The sequence below is a fragment of the Schistocerca serialis genome, chromosome 3, assembly GCF_023864345.2.
Source record: "Schistocerca serialis cubense isolate TAMUIC-IGC-003099 chromosome 3, iqSchSeri2.2, whole genome shotgun sequence".
In the NCBI taxonomy this organism is placed as follows: domain Eukaryota; kingdom Metazoa; phylum Arthropoda; class Insecta; order Orthoptera; family Acrididae; genus Schistocerca; species Schistocerca serialis.
Genome location: NC_064640.1, coordinates 213,193,731 through 213,213,126, shown reverse-complemented (window position 1 = coordinate 213,213,126; position 19,396 = coordinate 213,193,731). Strand labels below are relative to the sequence as shown.

Sequence of the window (19,396 nt, the reverse complement as noted above, 5' to 3'; positions counted from 1 at the left end):
AATCAAACAATGGAAACTCCAGGTTGGACTGTTGACAATATAAGGAAAAGGATAGATTGCTACTCCCCCCCCCCCCACCCCCCCTCCCCACACACACATACGCCATCTCCGGTAGCTTATACCTGAATGCAACTGACATGCTGAATGCAAGCAGCAGTGTGGAGGGGGTGAGGAAGGGTAAGTGATAGCGGGTACAGGTGGGAGTAGAGAAGAGCACTGTCTGGCAAAGTGTGCAGGAACTTCATTGAGGCATGAAGACTGCTAGGCGCAGTGATGGGAGGTGTGGGTCAGGGAAGGGGGATGGGGGGAGATGGACAAGAGAAGGGAAGCGGAAAGACAGGCAGGTGTATTGGACCAGGGTGACACACAATGAGGGTGAGGGGACATGAATATGGAGGTGGTGGTAGGACAGAGGAGCAGAAACTGTTGAGTGGAGGTTGCGGGGACAGTAGGTTACTGTAGGCTGAGATCGGGATAGTTTTGGGAACAGAGAATGTATTGTAAGTGTAATTCTCGTATGTGCAGTTTAGAAAAGCTGTTGGTGGAGGGGTGGGTCCAGAGTGTCCAGATTGTGAAGCAGTCATTGAATTCAACTACATTATGTTCACCTGCATGTTGTGCCACAGGGTGATCTACTTTGCTTTTAGCCTCAGTTTGGAGTGCCATTCATTCTGATGGACAGCTGGTTGGTAGTCATACCAATCTAAAAATTTGTGCAGTGATTGAAGCAGAGTTGGTATATGACATGGCTGCTTCTGCAAGTGGCCCAGCCTTTGTTGGGGTAGGTTAAGCTGTGATAGGACTGGAATAGCAAGTGCTGGGTGGGTGGACTGTGCAGGTCTTGCACCTGAGTCTTCCACAGGGATATGATCCTTGCGGCAAGGGGTTGGAATTGGGAGTGGCATAAATATGTGCTAGGAAGTTGTGAGGGTTGGGTGGGCGACAGAACACACTTTAGGAGGGCTGGGAAGGCTCTTTGATAGAATTTACCTATTTCAAGGCATGGCGATAGATAATCAGAGCCCTAAAGCCCTGACGAAGGATGTGGTTTAGTTGTTACAATCTGGGGTGGTATTGGCTGATGAAGGGTGCACTTCTCTGTAGCCTGTTGTTGGGGGAGGTGGGAGGATTGGGGGTGTGTGAAGGAAATGGCACAAGAGATCTGTTAATGGACTACGTCTGCGGACTAGTGCCTGTCTGTGAAGGGTTTAGCGAGACCTTCAGCATACTGGGCAAGGGAGTTCATCACTGAAAGAATAGAATAAAAGAAATTTCATTTTTAATGTAAATGAATGTTCTGGGGTTCTTTAGATTTCTAGCATAAATCAGCTTAACTCCAGTTCCTCCGAGGCCTGAAATGTCCCCTTTAAGTAGTTAGTGTTCCTGTATGAGGGCTGTGTCCACATTCTGTCTTCCCAGAAGACGATTCAAGATGGCATTCACCCCTATGCTGTTCTGTAGGTTCGTCTGCAACACTTACAGCCTCCAACTTGCCATCATGCTTCCTTCTAATGTCTTTGATTATCCTGGTTGCAACCTGTAAGAACACAGGGTAAACTTTCAGGTCCTGTCGTCGTGTTGCTGGCAAGGATTTTTCACCGGCTTCCACCACAACGGTTTGGCTGTCCAATACAACCTTTCAGTTGATTACCCTCCAATCCTCTGTTCAGATCTTCTGGTTCTGCATCCTTATTTTTTGGGAGGTTGACGGTTCAATCCCGCGTCCGGTTATCCTGATTTAGGTTTTCCATGATTTCCCTAAATCGCTCCAGGCAAATGCCGGGATGGTTCCTTTGAAAGGACACGGCCGACTTCCTTCCCCTTCCTTCCCTAATATGATGAGACCAATGACCTCGCTGTTTGGTCTCTTCCCCCAAACAACCCAACCCAACCCCCTTATTTTTTAGAGGAGTATCCTTAAGAAGTTTTGGTACCCAAATTGATACCTTTGCGGTCTTGGCAAGCTCAGCTGCTGTCTTGACCACCAGCTTTTCTCTGTCCCACGGAGGTATTTTGGGTACCATTCCCTTAAGGCACTCCACAGCTCCCATCACCTCACAGGCAAAAATAAGAGCACCTTTGTCCAGAAAGACCTTCCAAATCTTTTCAAAGAGGGCTATTTGAACAAACTCCATCTACTGCAATGTGATGTTGACCAGTGGATGTCCTTGTTGGATAACTGCCATCATTAAAACCAAGACTGCAGTACTGTAGGTCTGCTTCCCTATTTCCTGCCTTGGTTTTTTATGGATCCATTTATCTTGAGAAGTGGGAGTATTACACTCCGCCATTATCCTCCTGTTTCCTGTCTTAGAGGTAGAAGGGATCTGATTACCCCCTATGCTCTGAGAGTTTGTTTTTTTTTTTTTTTGGGGGGGGGGGGTCTTTGTTCGAGACCATGTAGTCCCCTCCATTTATCTTTCTGGGTTGGGTATCTGGGGAATTGGGGAAGGACTATGGGCATGGATAGAGGAGAGATAGGGCGTTGTGGGACACTCTTCGTATGGCTCATCTACTGAGGCCTGCGTGGCATGGGAGACCATGCCAGTAGCTTTGCTGCCACCAGCATAGCCTTCATCTTCTTGCAAACATGCAGGCCTCTCCACTCGCACAGACTGTGCTTCTATAAGGTGGTGTCTTGCAGAGAGACATTTGGGGAATAATTAATGCCTATATACTTCTCTGTGCATCTCTCCTTTTAATCATGGTGTACATTGTATCCACGTTTTTTGTGACAGCAAATTTAAAAGTAGTTTTTTGATGATATGATGTGTGACACCATTCATGTGAAATATTGGCTGGAGTTCATTGAGCTTTGCTGTAGTACTCTTGCACCAACCAAATGAACCTTTCATGTTCGAAAATGATCCTTTTTTATATATATATATATATATATATATATATATATATATATATATATATTTTCAGTTATTTCAACTTGATAAGTAGCACACAGAGTTGTGAGCAACACCCAAGTATGAGCTGCTGTGTGTCTTTTATAAGCTACTTCTCTCTTGGGAAGGGTGCCCCCATAACCCACCTATGTAACACCATACCCATGGTTGCTTTCAGCACTGTAATATTAATATACTAATCCTTCCTCACATATGAGTTCTATTGGTGGTGTTTTTGAGTGATCTCAGTGTTTGTTGGTTATGATTTGTTGTTGATGTTGTACTTAAAAGATACTGGCAGTTTTTTTTATGTATTTATAGTGTAGTACTGCCACTAAGTCTGGAAACATTTCTAAATTTCAGAACAGTTTTTGCAAGAGATCACTTCCACAAATGACAGCACCACCAACCACGACCAACTCTTAAATAGCACACAGACAATATTTGCTTATTTGAATAATTCATTGCAATTATTTCTACTTTGAAGCATAGTTATGGGATCTGTTTAAAAAGTGCCAAAGTTTTTCAGAAGAATTTCGTATATACATTATAACTATTATGAAATGGACAGGAGGTGAATAGCTTCTGCTGTTTCTTATGTTGATTAATAGAAGCAGTATTTCTGAATATGTTGGACTTTGAGGATTCCATTTGTATGTGCAATTTTTTGATGAGCTAATTTTGTCAGATGTTACATGCAGTGGTCTTGATATGCCTTCTGCCTGGAATCAAACCACACTTTGTTTTTTACAGTGCTCCACTATCATCTATGCCAGAGTTCAACTCGCAATACCTGTTACAACCTTTGATGCATATTTATTTCCCAGTGCCAAGCTGGTATTCCATGAAGTGAATGTCCTCATGGCATTTTTAACCTAGCAAATGAGATTCAGTGGAATATTAACAGATAGAGTAAGATTGTAAGCAGTGCTAGGTTTTATGATACTCTAATTTAATGGATTCCTTTATTAATGTCCTATAGATTTGGAGTTTACAGCACAATACTGATCTTGGTGCATCTCATGCCATGATTAAATTCCAGGCAGTGCTCTCTGACAACTGATTCTCTCTCCCCCCCCCCCCGCCCCCCCCCCCCCACTTTCTTTTTGGTTGCCTCCATTGGGTGTGTTGCTGATATTTTGTTTTTCCCTGCTGAACTAAGCTATTTTAAAAGGTAGAGAATTTGAGTATTAGGGAAGCAGAATGTAACTGAATTTAATCCTGTCTACATTAAAGAAAACAGTTAATAACACATGAAGAAGGTGGCACACTGTATTGAGCCCAGTTCTGTTTTTACTGTAGGCAAATGACCTAAACTTAAAAATACATCAATTTTCAGATGACATCAGTGTCTTATTAAGACAGAATACCATAGAAATACTTGAAAAGTTCATTAACAGGGTGTATGTATACAAGCTGGGACAACCAGGAAATCTGGGATAAATGTGGGAATTATTTTCATCGAGGAAACACGCAGGAATTCATCATTATTTTAGTTTCCAATTAAATTTTTGTAATTTTGACTGATAAGAACTGATACTCAAATGAAGAATTTCACTTTAGCCACTACTGCAGAGTAATATTGCAGCAATAAAATATAAATGAGAGAACACCACCAAAATAAAACTTAAGTTGCAGAGAAAATGTGGCATTTACAACAACAAAACATAGTGCACGCACAAGTGTCTGTAGACCCAAAGATGTGTTAAAGTGTTGAGGACGAAAACTGTGCAATACTTGGTAACAACAAACTGCTTTCAACGAGCATGACGTCACAACTGTGTACGTTTCTAAGAAGTCACGGAAAAATATTATAATTGTAATTTGAGAATTTTCTTTTATGCAAAACGAATTATGTAACGTGTGAGAGTGAGTGATGAATGTCTTAAATCACGGAGTGTTTGACTCTCATTTGTAGCTTTATACTTTGAGGATCAACCATTAGAAAAATTACAGGCCCAGAAGACCAACCTTTTAAGCCATTACTTAAAATTTTACTGGCACATTTGTTTTGACGTAGCTTAAAGGGTAACACATGCTAAAAATACCATGCAATAACAAAGGGAAAAAAGTATAATCATCCTCAAAAAAAAAAAAAAAAAAAAAAAAAAAGGTGACGTGAGTTTTGAGCAATTTTACACATAATTTGGTTTTCTGTGGACAAGTTGAAGTGCTTAACAGAACATGTAATTCAGCCAGGTAACATACAAAATATTTGGTGCATAGCAATGAAATTTATAATAATGCTTGTCAATAATTTTCAGCTGCTGCAATTTAAGCTGTGCTCGTAGGATCCTGCCTAACCACACCTTCGAAGGAAAAAAAAAAGCAGCAAAATATTTTTGATTTGTGTTACATTTAAAGGCTTAGCTTTTCTTGTAGCTATACTGTATGTATATTAATTTAAACCATTAGCTTTTCCTATTTGTGTGTTCGCACTACTTAACAGCGATGTTGCTTGGCTGACTACATTACATGTCCTTTGCTCTGAATATCTGCTATCATTGCCTGGTGAGATCACATGACATGAGCTATGATAGCTGACAAAAGCACTTCGCAGTCTCGATTTTAGTGTGTCGGAAGCTACCATGCTGTATTTGGAGAAACTCGTACTTTTGCTTTCATAATAAGAAAATATACAGTGTACATGTTCCCGCACATGAAAGATCTTTCCAAAATATGTTTTTTCATAAAGTGCTGGGAACTTCTGCAGCGGTGTATAAAACCTTTACCATTCAAAGGACTGAAAGTTTTACAGCTCCAAGGGAAAGTATATTGTCACTTAACATGGAAAAAATATACTTTCGCCTGGAAAAGAGTGTACTTTTAACTTGGAGATCTGTAAAAAAACTCGGGAATATTTTTCTTGTATGTGTATACACCCTGATTAAGGCTTTAACAGAGGATGTGGTAGAGTACTTTGATGCAAACAACTTAAAATTTTAAGTCTTGAAAAAACTGTTTCAATAATATATTTACCACATAGATTAGGACACCGAATAATCCTCATTAAAGTAAATGCGCAAACAATTGCCAAAACAGTGCATGCAAAAAATTTAGATGTTTTTATGTAACAGAACCTGAAATGGATACACTGACAGACTATATTAATAGAAAATTGAACACAACATGTTTCATAAACTCAATACTAAGAAATTGTCTGTTGTGTAACCATATCAGGGCCAGATATGTTGCATATATTAACTCAACATTGAAATGTTGAATAATATTTTGGGGAACTCAGGAGCAACTTAGAAATTGTTCAGGCAACAGAAATATATCATTATATTAATGAAGGAGCGGACAAAACTTAACATTCAGGTTACTATGCTGAATGGCACAAAAATGCAACACTGCAATTTATTAAAATTTTTATTTTAAATTCCAGTCATTTTTATGATTACTAGTCTACATTTTATGATAAAATATTGTGACACAGTATCACCTAGGTGTTTACAATGAGAAAAGATGGTTATAAACAAATTAAGCCAAAGATGTGGAAGCAGCGCTGTTTTGGTTTCCTGTACTTCGCACTTCACTTTGCAGACCTCTATTCACATCTTCCAAGAGCATGTATTCCCTCCTCTTACACCAATCACAACATCCAACCTCTTAGGCAGGCTTCTTATTATTGCTGCAAAGTCCTCATGAGGAATCATCTCCAATTCTTTCAGAATGGCCTGTGGGATTTTTGAATAATGCTGACAGGCTCCTATGCCTGGCTGGTCCCAAACATGCTCATTCAAATTGGGGGCTTCGAGCAGGCCAAGCCTGTTAGGAATCTCCATTTCATCCAAGAACTCTTGCATAATTCTCACACATGGGCATGTATTGTCATGTATTAGTGTAAAACCATCAGCAATAATTGGAGTAAAAGACACAACATGCTCCAAAAGGGTTTCCTTCACATACCAGTGTGCTGTAAGGCTCCCATGCTCTGCAAAGACCAAATCTGTCTTTGCAGTCACATAGATTCATGCCCACACCGTCAAAGAACCATCCTGAAAAGGCATCTCTCTACCATTCTGCCTTAATAACCTCACTGTCCATGGGACATTTATCTCTAATCTTCTTTCCTTCTATCAGTTGACTGCAGGTCAAATCATTACTCATCGATGAACACCACTTGCTTCCATTGTTGTACTCTTCAGCCACGATATCCCCTTGTGAAACATAGTTGAGCTGTGCAATGTTCTGTGGTAAGTTCTGGACCTGTAGCTGGCTTTCTGGGTTGAAGGTTGGCTTCTTTCAGTCCTCTTCAGATGCAGTAACAGCGGCAGACAGGCTGTAGCTTAGCAACTAAATTTGATTCCCTCATCAGAGCATACAAGGCCCCCCCCCCCCAATCTATCTCTCTCTCTCTCTCTCTCTCTCTCTCTCTCTCTCTCTCTCTCTCTCTCTCTCTGTGTGTGTGTGTGTGTGTGTGTGTGTGTGTGTGTGTGTGTGTGTGTGTGTGTGTGTGCGTGCGCGTGTGCGCGCGCGCTTCGGGGGGGGGAGATGCACAGTAACCCCGATGTGTTGCTTTGCATTGCATTGTGTGCTGTGTTTGTAACACCAAGTGAGGTGGCACAGTGGTTATCACACAGGACTTGCTTTTGGGAGGATGATGGCTCAAACCTGCGTCCGGCCGTCGTGATTTAAGTTTTTTTGTGATTTCTCTAATTGCTTCAGGCAAATGTATGATGGTTCCTTTGAAAGGGCACAGCCATCTTCCTTCCACAACCATCCCTAATCCAATGGGACGGATGACCTTGATGTTTGGTCCTCTCCCCCAAACCAACCAACCTTCTGTCTCTCTGCTGCTCAGTGTTGCTAGTTGCGAGTGCATGTCTTTTTTCATTCCACTGTCTTCCTGTAAAATTTACACGTGCACAACGGACTGTAGGTAACATGTAGTATTTCCTTGTGAAGGGGTGTTTGTAGTTCATGAATTGTACCATAAATGGTCAGGTGAAATTGTGACTGATGCAAGAAGTATTTTTTAACTGAAATACATTAAGTGGAGACGAAAGTAAACCTCGTCATGGATTGATATATAACGAGAAAGATACAGATATTTTTGTGATTTTTTTGAATTGAACATAATCTTTGGATTCACTTGTACATAAACAATTGGAAAGTAAGTCATGCTTAACAACTGAGTTTGCTTTAAATTGGGGTTTTCTTCATTTTGTACTGTTAGACTTGCTTAGAGGAGCTGCTGTGTACCAGTGATGTGTCTTTTGACACATGGGCTACTATTTCTTATATATTTTATGCAGGTAGTAGTATACCATTAGAAGCTTCACTAGTTCTACTTTCTTTACTATATGGAATATGAAATAAGTGATTTTTCATTGATATTTATTAAACTGCTTGCATACTTTTAAATTTTTTGTAAGAATAGTCTGTGATAATGCTACTGTCTTGCTGCAGTTTTGAGCACAAGAAGATAGAACTTTTATTTACTCACAGATCTGATTTAAATAATTTTGTTGGCATTTTAAATTTATTTAAGTAATTTGAGGCTGGTGCAGTGCAGAACATAGACGTAGATAGCATATGTATGCAATGTAGAATCATAGCCATGGCCAACTCTGCAGTTACAGTAACATACATAATTCTTGATACATTGCTTTAATGAATGAACTGTTACTTTCATTGAAATTTGTGTGATATTATTTTAGGAATATGTGAGTTGAATATTAGCATTTTGCACACGCAACATTTTTTCTTTTGTTTGTTTCTTTGTTTCAGCTTGTCGACTGCCACCACGTGATCACTTTTATCAATTTTGTTATATAAATGCCGGAAAAATTTGTGGTGCCAGCCTTCCTTTCAGTTTTCAAAAAGAAGTTAATGTTAATGCAGAAGATCAGCATACAGCATTGTACTTGAGGAATAATTCTTCAGTTGGTGCATCAGCACAAATAAGTATTGTATCCACTGGAGGGGATTGTCAAGTCACAGTATCAGCTGACTATTCGCAAAACTTGACTCTGTCTTCTAATGAAGGCAGAAATAATGTCATCCATCTTGCCCCAAAAAATTCAACTGAATATCCTCAGAATCTTTCTCTGAATTCTAATGAAGGCAGAAATAATGCCACCCATCTTAGAACTCAGAGAACAGCGGAATATCCACAAAATCTTACTGTGGCTTCTAATGAAGGCAGAACCAATATCGCCCATCTTGGACATACAAGTGATGAACATTTACAAACAAATACAGCAGAAACTGAAGTAACAAGTAGCGTACAGACTGCTCCACTCTCACTGAATAAGAAGCAGAAAAATACGAGTGGTGTATCTTTGAAAAGTATGTATAAAGATTATAATACTCCAGCAGTTGCTTCCACATCTCAAGGGGCGGACAGTGCAGAAATAGCAGTACCATCTTTTGGCTACATTTCTAGTGGCAGTAATGACTCGGTACTAATTGTCATTTCATTTATTTTCCCTAGAAACTTATGGAGATGTTAATTTTTATTTTTGCTTTGATACTTTTGTTTGTTACAATTTGTGTTGTATATAGGAAATGAATAGTACTGTACCACCAAATCCTGTGTTTAACTTGTTCATGAGGTGGGAAATGAGAGAACTTCTATATAATAACCATTCATGAAATTTTTAACAAAATGTAGGAATGATTGAGGCAGGATGTCTAGACTCAGGATTGTTGATCTTGAATATAGTGCAGAGTGTAATTCATCATTTAATTTGAATAATTTTGTATAATTTTTTTGTTTTTGTTTTCAGGGCAATGCTCAAAATATCGCACAATCAGCAAACATAAATAATAATGGTAGGGGACGATTTATCTCACTGGAAAATGAGAAACGGATGTTAGTGTCAACAATGAATACAGTCAGTGAGGTAAAACTAACAACATAAAGTGATACTCCTTAGTTCTTTCATTCATTAGGGATGTAATATATCTGTGTGTTTTTGTTATGTTTGCTTTCCCTTGGTCTGTTTCCTTTGTACTTTAGACCTTTATCTTGTATATTGAAAATAAACTGATTATTTTATTCTGAGTTGGAAGTGAACAATGCTGTCCCTTTGTGGTATGTGTATACATGTGTTAACTGTATTTATGTGGTGAGAACATCATGGTAAGAAATGATTTAAAGACAATTGGGGATGATAAGTAAAAGATTGTGAAAAGAACAGAGTATTGTTTAGCTCCTTGATAAAGATGAGTCGTGTACGGGCACATAAAAAAAGAGCAGCTATTTTTGTGTACTTCAGAACTAAATGTAATTGTGGAGTCTTTCAAGAGATAGCACATGTACATCATAATCAATGTTCATAACTTTAATATTGAATTGGGTGGGTGAAGCTGTAATTTAGAATGGGAAAAGTGGGATTTCTGGAGTTAAGGAGAAGAGAGGATAGAGATATGGGGGTCTAGACAAGTGAAGCAAAAGATGATACAGTGTGATGACAAAATTAAATCAGAGTAAAGAAATGTGTCTGTAGCAGGGGAAGAGCAGAATTGGGGAATGAAAAATAAATGGAAAAGTGAAAGATTAAAAATAGAAAATAACAGACAACAAAAATGCCTAGAAAACAGTAAAGTTTTTCTGAATACACTTTAATAGCCAAAAGACTGAGGACAATTTGGTCTGAAGAATCAAGTGAAGATCGTGAAGTGAGACTGCCGCAGCTCAAGAACATCAGGCTTGAATTTGCTCTTTGGAAACTCTTCTGAAAGTAAGGCATGACATAACCGGTGGAGAGTGTCATGAATTATCTTGCCCCTCAGAAACCTTCACTCACAGAGACTTGAAGTTACTTCCCTCCTACGTAACATCACAGAAATGGAATTTTTTATGGGAAGCAATGTGGGTTTTTATAGCCTGAATCCAACTTAGTTGTAACAATTTACCATTTCCCTTTAAACATGTACAGCTCCCAGATAAGAAAAATGTAGAACAACTATTGCATTGTTCACCCTTTATTACAGATATTTTGATTACTAACTGGGAAGCCCGGTGTTGCCTGGGTATTTATTTATAGCTGTGGCTGACTTCATATGAATGAAATTTATTTTTGACTTATAAAGCATCTTTGTATACAATGTTTGAATTAGTAGTGAACGAACATGGGAGTGAGCCACATAGAGCTGGCCTTGTGAAAAGCAACTGACACTAAGGTCCACGCCCACAGCACCCAGTGTCTGATCTTGTGCTTTGTTTATTGTCATGGCATAGCATAAGCTCAGTCGAGATTGTTAGAAATAAGTGGGATTCATAGTATAAAAACTTGCTTGCGCGACCCGCTCCCCATCGAAAATTCTACTGCTGTGATGTCACATTGGAGGGAAGGTAATTTTAAGCCTCTATGAGTGATGGGTTCTAAGCACGGAGACAATGGCTGATACTTTCAATCAGAGTTACAATGTGCCTTGCCTTTGGAAGGTGTTCCAAGCTGTGATCAGGTTAGCTGTGAAAACCCCATAAAAATTTGTATAGTAGTAACAACAACAGCAATAATAATAATAATAATAATAATAATAATAATGTCATCCAGGATTATCCAGGAGTCATACCACACAATATCGACCAGTACATCAACGCAATACAGCCACATCCAAATATATATATATATATATATATATATATATATATATATATATATATATATATACAACTCCAGAAATCTGTAATGATTGATACATGTTCCTAAATGCAATGTAACATATACCGTACAGTTAAAAGGAAGCCACGCTTGATCAAGGTCCACGTCACTTTCCATTTTTAACCAGACATAACGTCTGAGAAAAGAAAGAAATAATAATAATAATAATAATTAATGAAGAACAAAAAGGCTGTTGCAAAGGAGCACGAGGATGTAAAGAGCAACTGATAATAGATGCAGAGGTGACATATCAAGCTAAAACTAAACAAAGGTCGCTGCACTATGCATACATTGATTACCAAAAGCTTTTGATAGTGTACCCCACTCATGGTTACTACAAATATTGGAAATATACAAAGTAGATCCTAAATTGATACAGTTCCTAAACATAGTAATGAAAAATTGGAAAACCACACTTAATATCCAAACAAATTCAAATAATATCACATCACAGCCAATACAGATTAAGTGTGGAATATACCAAGGAGACTCATGAAGTCCTTTCTGGTTCTGCCTTGCTCTGAACCCACTATCCAACATGCTAAATAATACAAATTATGGATACAGTATTACTGGAACATACCCACACAAAATCACACATTTGCTATACATGGATGATCTAAAACTACTGGCAGCAACAAATCAACTACTCACCCAATTACTAAAGATAACAGAAATATTCAGCAATGATATAAATATGGCTTTTGGAACAGACAAATGTAAGAAAAATAGCATAGTCAAGGGAAAACACACTAAACAAGATGATTACATATTGGATAACCACAGCAACTGCATAGAAGCGATGGAAAAAACAGATGCCTATAAATATCTAGGATACAGACAAAAAATAGGAATAGATACTATAAATATTAAAGAATAACTAAAAGAAAAATATAGACAAAGACTAACAAAAATACGGAAAACAGAATTGACAGCAAGAAACAAGACAAAAGCTATAAATACTTACGCTATCCCAATATTGACCTACTCATTTGGAGTAGTGAAATGGAGTAACACAGACCTCAAGCACTCAATACACTTACATGATCACAATGCCACAAATATAGAATACATCACATACATTCAGCAACAGAGAGGTTCACATTAAGCAGAAAGGAAGGAGGAAGGGGATTCATCGATATAAAAAACCTACATTATGGACAGGTAGACAATTTAAGAAAATTCTTTCTAGAACGAGCAGAAACTAGCAAAATACACAAAGCAATCACTCATATAAATACATCGGCTACACCACTGCAATTTCATAACCAGTTCTACCACCCATTAGATCACATAACATCAACAGATATGAAGAAAGTAAATTGGAAAAAGAAAACACTACATGGCAAGCACCCATATCACCTAACACAGCCACACATCGATCAAGATGCATCCAACACATGGCTAAGAAAAGGCAATATATACAGTGAGATGGAAGGATTCATGATTGCAATACATGATCAAACAATAAACACCAGACATTACAGCAAGCATATTATTAAAGATCCCAATACCACAACAGATAAATGCAGACTTTGCAAACAACAAATAGAAACAGTAGATCACATTACAAGCGGATGTACAATACTAGCAAATACAGAATACCCCAGAAGACATGACAATGTAGCAAAAATAATACATCAACAGCTTGCCTTACAACATAAACTTATAAAACAACACATTCCCACATACAAGTATGCACCACAAAGTGTACTGGAGAATGATGAATTCAAATTATACTGGAACAGAACCATTATAACAGATAAAACAACACCACATAACAAACCTGACATCATACTCGCCAATAAAAAGAAGAAATTATCACAACTAATCGAAATATCCATACCCAATACAACAAATATACAAAAGAAAACAGGAGAAAAAATTGAAAAATACATCCAACTGGCTGAGGAAGTCAAAGACATGTGGCATCAGGATAAAGTTGACATTATACTAATTATACTATCAACTACAGGAGTCATACCACACAATATCCACCAGTACCTCAATGCAATACAGCTACATCCAAACTTATATGTACAACTACAGAAATCTGTAATTATTGATACATGTTCAATTACCCGAAAGTTCCTAAATGCAATATAACACATACCATACAGTTAAAAGGAAGTGACGCTTGATCAAGGTCCGCGTCACTTTCCATTTTTAACCAGACTTAACGTCTGAGAAAGTAAAGAAATAATAATTATAATTATTATTATTATCTTTCCTTTCTCAGACCTTAGGTCTGGTTAAAAATGGAAAGTGACGCGGACCTTGATCAAGCGTCACTTCCTTTTAACTGTACGGTATATGTTACATTGCATTTAGGAACTTTCGGGTAATTGAACATGTATCAATAATTACAGATTTCTGTAGTTGTACATATAAGTTTGGATGTAGCTGTATTGCGTTGATGTACTGGTGGATATTGTGTGGTATGACTCCTGTAGTTGATAGTATAATTAGTATAATGTCAACTTTATCCTGATGCCACATGTCCTTGACTTCCTTAGCCAGTTGGATGTATTTTTCAATTTTTTCTCCTGTTTTCTTCTGTATATATGTTGTATTGGGTATGGATATTTCGATTAGTTGTGCTGATTTCTTCTTTTTATTGGTGAGTATGATGTCAGGTTTGTTGTGTGGTGGTGTTTTATCTGTTATAATGGTTCTGTTCTAGTATAATTTGAATTCATCATTCTCCAGTACATTTTGTGGTGCATACTTGTATGTGGGAACATGTTGTTTTATTAGTTTATGTTGTATGGCAAGTTGTTGATGTATTATTTTTCCTACATTGTCATGTCTTCTGGGGTATTCTGTATTTGCTAGTATTGTACATCCGCTTGTTATGTGATCTACTGTTTCTATTTGTTGTTTGCAAAGTCTGCTTTTATCTGTTGTGGTGTTGGGATCTTTAATAATATGCTTGCTGTAATGTCTGGTGTTTATTGTCTGATCCTGTATTGCAATCATGAATCCTTCCGTCTCACTGTATATATTGCCTTTTGTTAGCCGTGTGTTGGATGCGTCTTGATCGATGCGTGGCTGTGTTAGATGATATGGGTGCTTGCCATGTAGTGTTTTCTTTTTCCAATTTACTTTCTTCGTGTCTGTTGATGATACGTGATCTAAAGGGTTGTAGGACTGGTTGTGAAATTGCAGTGGTGTAGCCGATGTATTTATAGGAGTGATTGCTTTGTGTATTTTGCTAGTTTCTGCTCGTTCTAGAAAGAATTTTCTTAAATTGTCTACCTGTCCATAATGTAGGTTTTTTTATGTCGATAAATCCCGTTCTTCCTTCCTTTCTGCTTAATGTGAATCTTTCTGTTGCTGAATGTATGTGATGTATTCTATATTTGTGGCATTGTGATCATGTAAGTGTATTGAGTGCTTGAGGTCTGTGTTACTCCATTTCACTACTCCAAATGAGTAGGTCAATATTGGAATAGCGTAAGTATTTATAGCTTTTGTCTTGCTTCTTGCTGTCAATTCTGTTTTCCGTATTTTTGTTAGTCTTTGTCTATATTTTTCTTTTAGTTATTCTTTAAGATTTGTAGTATCTATTCCTATTTTTTGTCTGTATCCTAGATATTTATAGGCATCTGTTTTTTCCATCGCTTCTATGCAGTTGCTGTGGTTATCCAATATGTAATCGTCCTGTTTAGTGTGTTTTCCCTTGACTATGCTATTTTTCTTACATTTGTCTGTTCCAAAAGCCATATTTATATCGTTGCTGAATACTTCTGTTATCTTTAGTAATTGGTTGAGTTGATGATTTGTTGCTGCCAGTAGTTTTAGATCATCCATGTATAGCAAATGTGTGATTTTGTGTGGGTATGTTCCAGTAATACTGTATCCATAATTTGTATTATTTAGCATGTTGGATAGTGGGTTCAGAGCAAGGCAGAACCAGAAAGGACTTCATGAGTCTCCTTGGTATATTCCACACTTAATCTGTATTGGCTGTGATGTGATATTATTTGAATTTGTTTGGATATTAAGTGTGGTTTTCCAATTTTTCATTACTATGTTTAGGAACTGTATCAATTTAGGATCTACTTTGTATATTTCCAATATTTGTAGTAACCATGAGTGGGGTACACTATCAAAAGCTTTTGGTAATCAATGTATGCATAGTGCAGCGACCTTTGTTTAGTTTTAGCTTGATATGTCACCTCTGCATCTATTATCAGTTGCTCTTTACATCCTCGTGCTCCTTTGCAACAGCCTTTTTGTTCTTCATTTATAATTTTGTTCTGTGTTGTATGTGTCATTAATTTCTGTGTAATGACTGAAGTTAATATTTTGTATATTGTTGGTAGGCATGTTATGGGGCGATATTTAGCTGGGTTTGCTCTGTCTGCTTGATCTTTAGGTTTCAGATAGGTTATTCCATGTGTAAGTGTATCAGGGATTGTGTATGGGTCTGCAGTGTAACTGTTAAATAATTTAGTTAGATGTGAATGTGTTGAGGTGAACTTCTTTAGCCAGAAATTTGCTATTTTATCTTTTCCAGGGGCTTTCCAATTGTGGGTAGAATTAATTGCTCGGGTGACTTCATGTTGCAAAATTACCACTTCAGGCATTTGTGGTGTCATCTTGTATGTGTCTGTTTCTGCTTGTATCCACCGTGCATGTCTGTTATGTTGTACCGGGTTTGACCGTATGTTCCTCCAGAAGTGTTCCATGTCTGTTATGTTTGGTGGATTATCTATTGTAATGTGTGTGTTATCTATTGTCTGGTAAAATCTCTTTTGGTTTGTGTTGAATGTTTAGTTTTGTTTCCTTCTACTTTCACCTTTTTGTATCTTCTAAGTCGTTTGGCCAATGCTTGTAATTTTTGCTTCTTTTCATCTAATTGCTCTATTGCTTCTTGTTGTGAGATTTTACCTAACCTTTTTCGTTTTTTGTCTGATATTTCATTTCTTATAATTTGTGTTAGCTGTCCGATGTTTTTTCTAAGTTTTTCTATTCTGATCTGTAGCCTGTGTTGCCATGCTGGTTTTGTGGGTTTCTTCTGTGTGTTGGTTGGTTCTAATCTCTTCCTAGTGTGTATATTCAGTGTAGTGAGTGCTCCTACATAAACCAGTAGTTGTAACTCTTCCATAGTTGTATTTTCATTTATTTTGTTGTGTATGATTGTGTTGATAGTTGTTATTGTTGTTTCGACTTGTTGGTTATTTGGTGGTCTATGCAAGAATGGTCTAGTGTCTGTATTTGTGTCTTTATATTCTATATATGTCAGCTGAAATTTTTCTTCTGTATCTGACATGTGTGTCACTTCGTGTTCTATTTGTGCTTGTTCTGGTGGCTGTCTTAAGATTTTGTTTAATTGATGCGTGTTGTTCTTTGTTTGTTTGCTCTGGGATGTTTGAGTCCATTACTGTATTTTCTTCTTCTTCTTCTGACTGTACATTGGGGTATCCTGTTATTTTTGATTATTACACGGATCTGATCAGCTAGTCGTTGTTCTGTTAAAAATTTTAATTCTGGGTATCTGGTAATAAATGTTGTGTATACTTGTGATCTGTATGGAGTTGTGTTGGTTCCTAAGTTTGTTGCTTGGTAATAACAGAACATGAGGTGTCAGTTAATTTCATCACACCATCTCATCCTCTGTCTTTGTTTTCCTTCTAGGGTGTTTGCAGGAAGCATGTCATGCAAAACACCTCTATTTGGATTTAAATCATTTTACGTGTGGCTAGCAGTGTCATTACCATTGTGGATGGGCATAGGGTTCAAGCGTCGTCCCCGACCACGACAGCGCTTGTCCGAGGCTTCATTAGTTCTGTCCTGAACCAACTAATCACACTAAAAGGGGGGTTAGCCGTATTAGTGGTTTGTTCTTTTCGTCGCCTTTTACCACTGGCAGAACATACCGGAGGCCTATTCTTTTCCCGGGCCTCCACGGGGTTTATTATTATTATTATTATTATTATTATTATTATTATTTTGTGTGGTTCAACTACAGGGTGTCTTTCAGCTAGACACCACTCTGACAATTTTTGTGTGTCTAACCTACCCCTGTTGTCCAACTGGGGAAAGGGGACATACAGTTGAACATGGAACCCAAACCAAGTGTTGTTTCTAGTCATTCCTCACATCATTGAGCAGTGAAGGCTAGGTTAAAACGAAGACAGAAAAAGTTATGGTTCTGCTGAGATTTATTCTTGCAACCTCTTGATTTCCAGGTGTGCACTTTACTGCTAGATCAACAGGCCCAACATTCGATTAATAGTTTCGGAGATTAGCATGTTCAAACAGACAAAAAGAGAGACACAAAGGTTTTAAATAAAACCTTAAATCCCCCACCCCATGATTCAGTTTTGGTGAAATAAAGCGTGCATGTTGCCCCAAGCTGTGCTTGAGTACCTGTGAAAACCCCATGAAAATTCAATTAGTAATTTTGGAGATTACCATGTTCAGACACAGACATGCCAGTGTTACGGTTTTGTTATTTGTATAAATTGCATTTCACAAATGGTTAGTATTGCTGTAAGATTGTTATTTGTGAATCATAGTAAGGAAAATACCCACAATCTAGACTGAAAACTGTGTGGGTCCTCTTTTATTAAAAAAAAAAAAGTGTAATGACTCAAAAAATAAAGAAATGCAGAGGTTGAATAGAAAGGAAAGAGATTAAGAGCTAATGTTAGGTGATGATTCAGGTAAAAAGAATACATGCATAGGCAAAATACATCAAGTTTTCAGTTGCTGACGTTGGAGAACACTCCATATGTCGTTTGGGATGATTGTTCTTGTTGTGACTTGGCAAGACAGCCAAGCCACTATGACCGGTAGCCAAAAGGCACGCGTTTAAGCTCACGCAGGCTGGCGTGAGGTCTGGAACAGTTAAAGGAGTTGAGTGTAGTAAAAATAATACGTAGCTGCTGGAATACTTAACTTTAATCCATAATTGGTGAACATCGGTCTGACGGTACATGCATCACAAGATAAATAGGAAATGATAATGGCGCCTTGCTAGGTCGTAGCAAATGACGTAGCTGAAGGCTATGCTAACTATCGTCTCGGCAAATGAGAGCGTAATTTGTCAGTGAACCATCTCTAGCAAAGTTGGCTGTACAACTGGGGCGAGTGCTAGGAAGTGTCTCTAGACCAGCCGTGTGGCGGCGCTCGGTCTGCAATCACTGACAGTGGCAACACGCGGGTCCGACGTATACTAACGGACCGCGGCCGATTTAAAGGCTACCACCTAGCAAGTGTGGTGTCTGGCGGTGACACCACAGTTCTAAGCAGCAAGTCTAGTGGTGGCTGGTGTAGTCTTAAAGTGAAATCAAATTAGCAGTGGCTATTATACATGGGCCAAGATAAAATGTCTCATCCTGACATTGAAAGAGGAAATCTTTTATTTTGAAAAAGTATTCAGTTTCTAATGAGTAGGTTTACTCTCTCAATTGCTGTCATGGAAGATTGGCAAAATATACATCTAAACAATTGCCATAGCCTCCTTATTGGGCTTGGCATATTTTCCATTACAAATATATTTAGTTGCAACAATGAGTTTACATTAGTGAGACAAATCTGATGAATAGGATGGATGTTCTTAAGTTTCATATTATAAATTGCGCAGTTTTTCTAGTGTCAAAACACCTTTGTGGGCAGGCATATCATCCTAAAGATTACGCTCTTTATTTTGCACTCAAGGTGTCTTCTCTAAAAAAATTTCATCCATTTGGTCCTGAAGACTTCACTAGTTGTCTGTAAGATAATTGCTAAGAAGGATCCCTGTGACATCCAAGAAAACACATGTAAAACCCTTTTTGGCAAATAAAATCAATTGCCTTGTCTGGTGCAGAACCACAGGTTTCAGGCTACACTTTAATTGTAGTTTCAGTGCTGACCAGAAGTGACTGG

At 37.9% G+C, this 19,396-nt stretch overlaps 1 protein-coding gene across 4 annotated transcripts in view; it reads left to right on the top strand.

Annotated features, from left to right (window-relative positions):
- Positions 1–19,396, top strand: part of LOC126469935 (uncharacterized) — a 126,358-nt gene that overhangs the window by 45,322 nt on the left and 61,640 nt on the right. For all 4 annotated transcript variants that reach the window (XR_007586096.1, XM_050097335.1, XM_050097334.1 and 1 more), the window contains exons 4-5: positions 8,631–9,304; positions 9,632–9,748. Coding sequence is in view for 3 of the 4 variants with exons in the window: in XM_050097335.1 (XP_049953292.1) it covers positions 8,631–9,304; positions 9,632–9,748 (791 nt within the window). In the remaining variant the exon portion in view is untranslated. The remainder of the gene's footprint in view (positions 1–8,630; positions 9,305–9,631; positions 9,749–19,396) is intronic.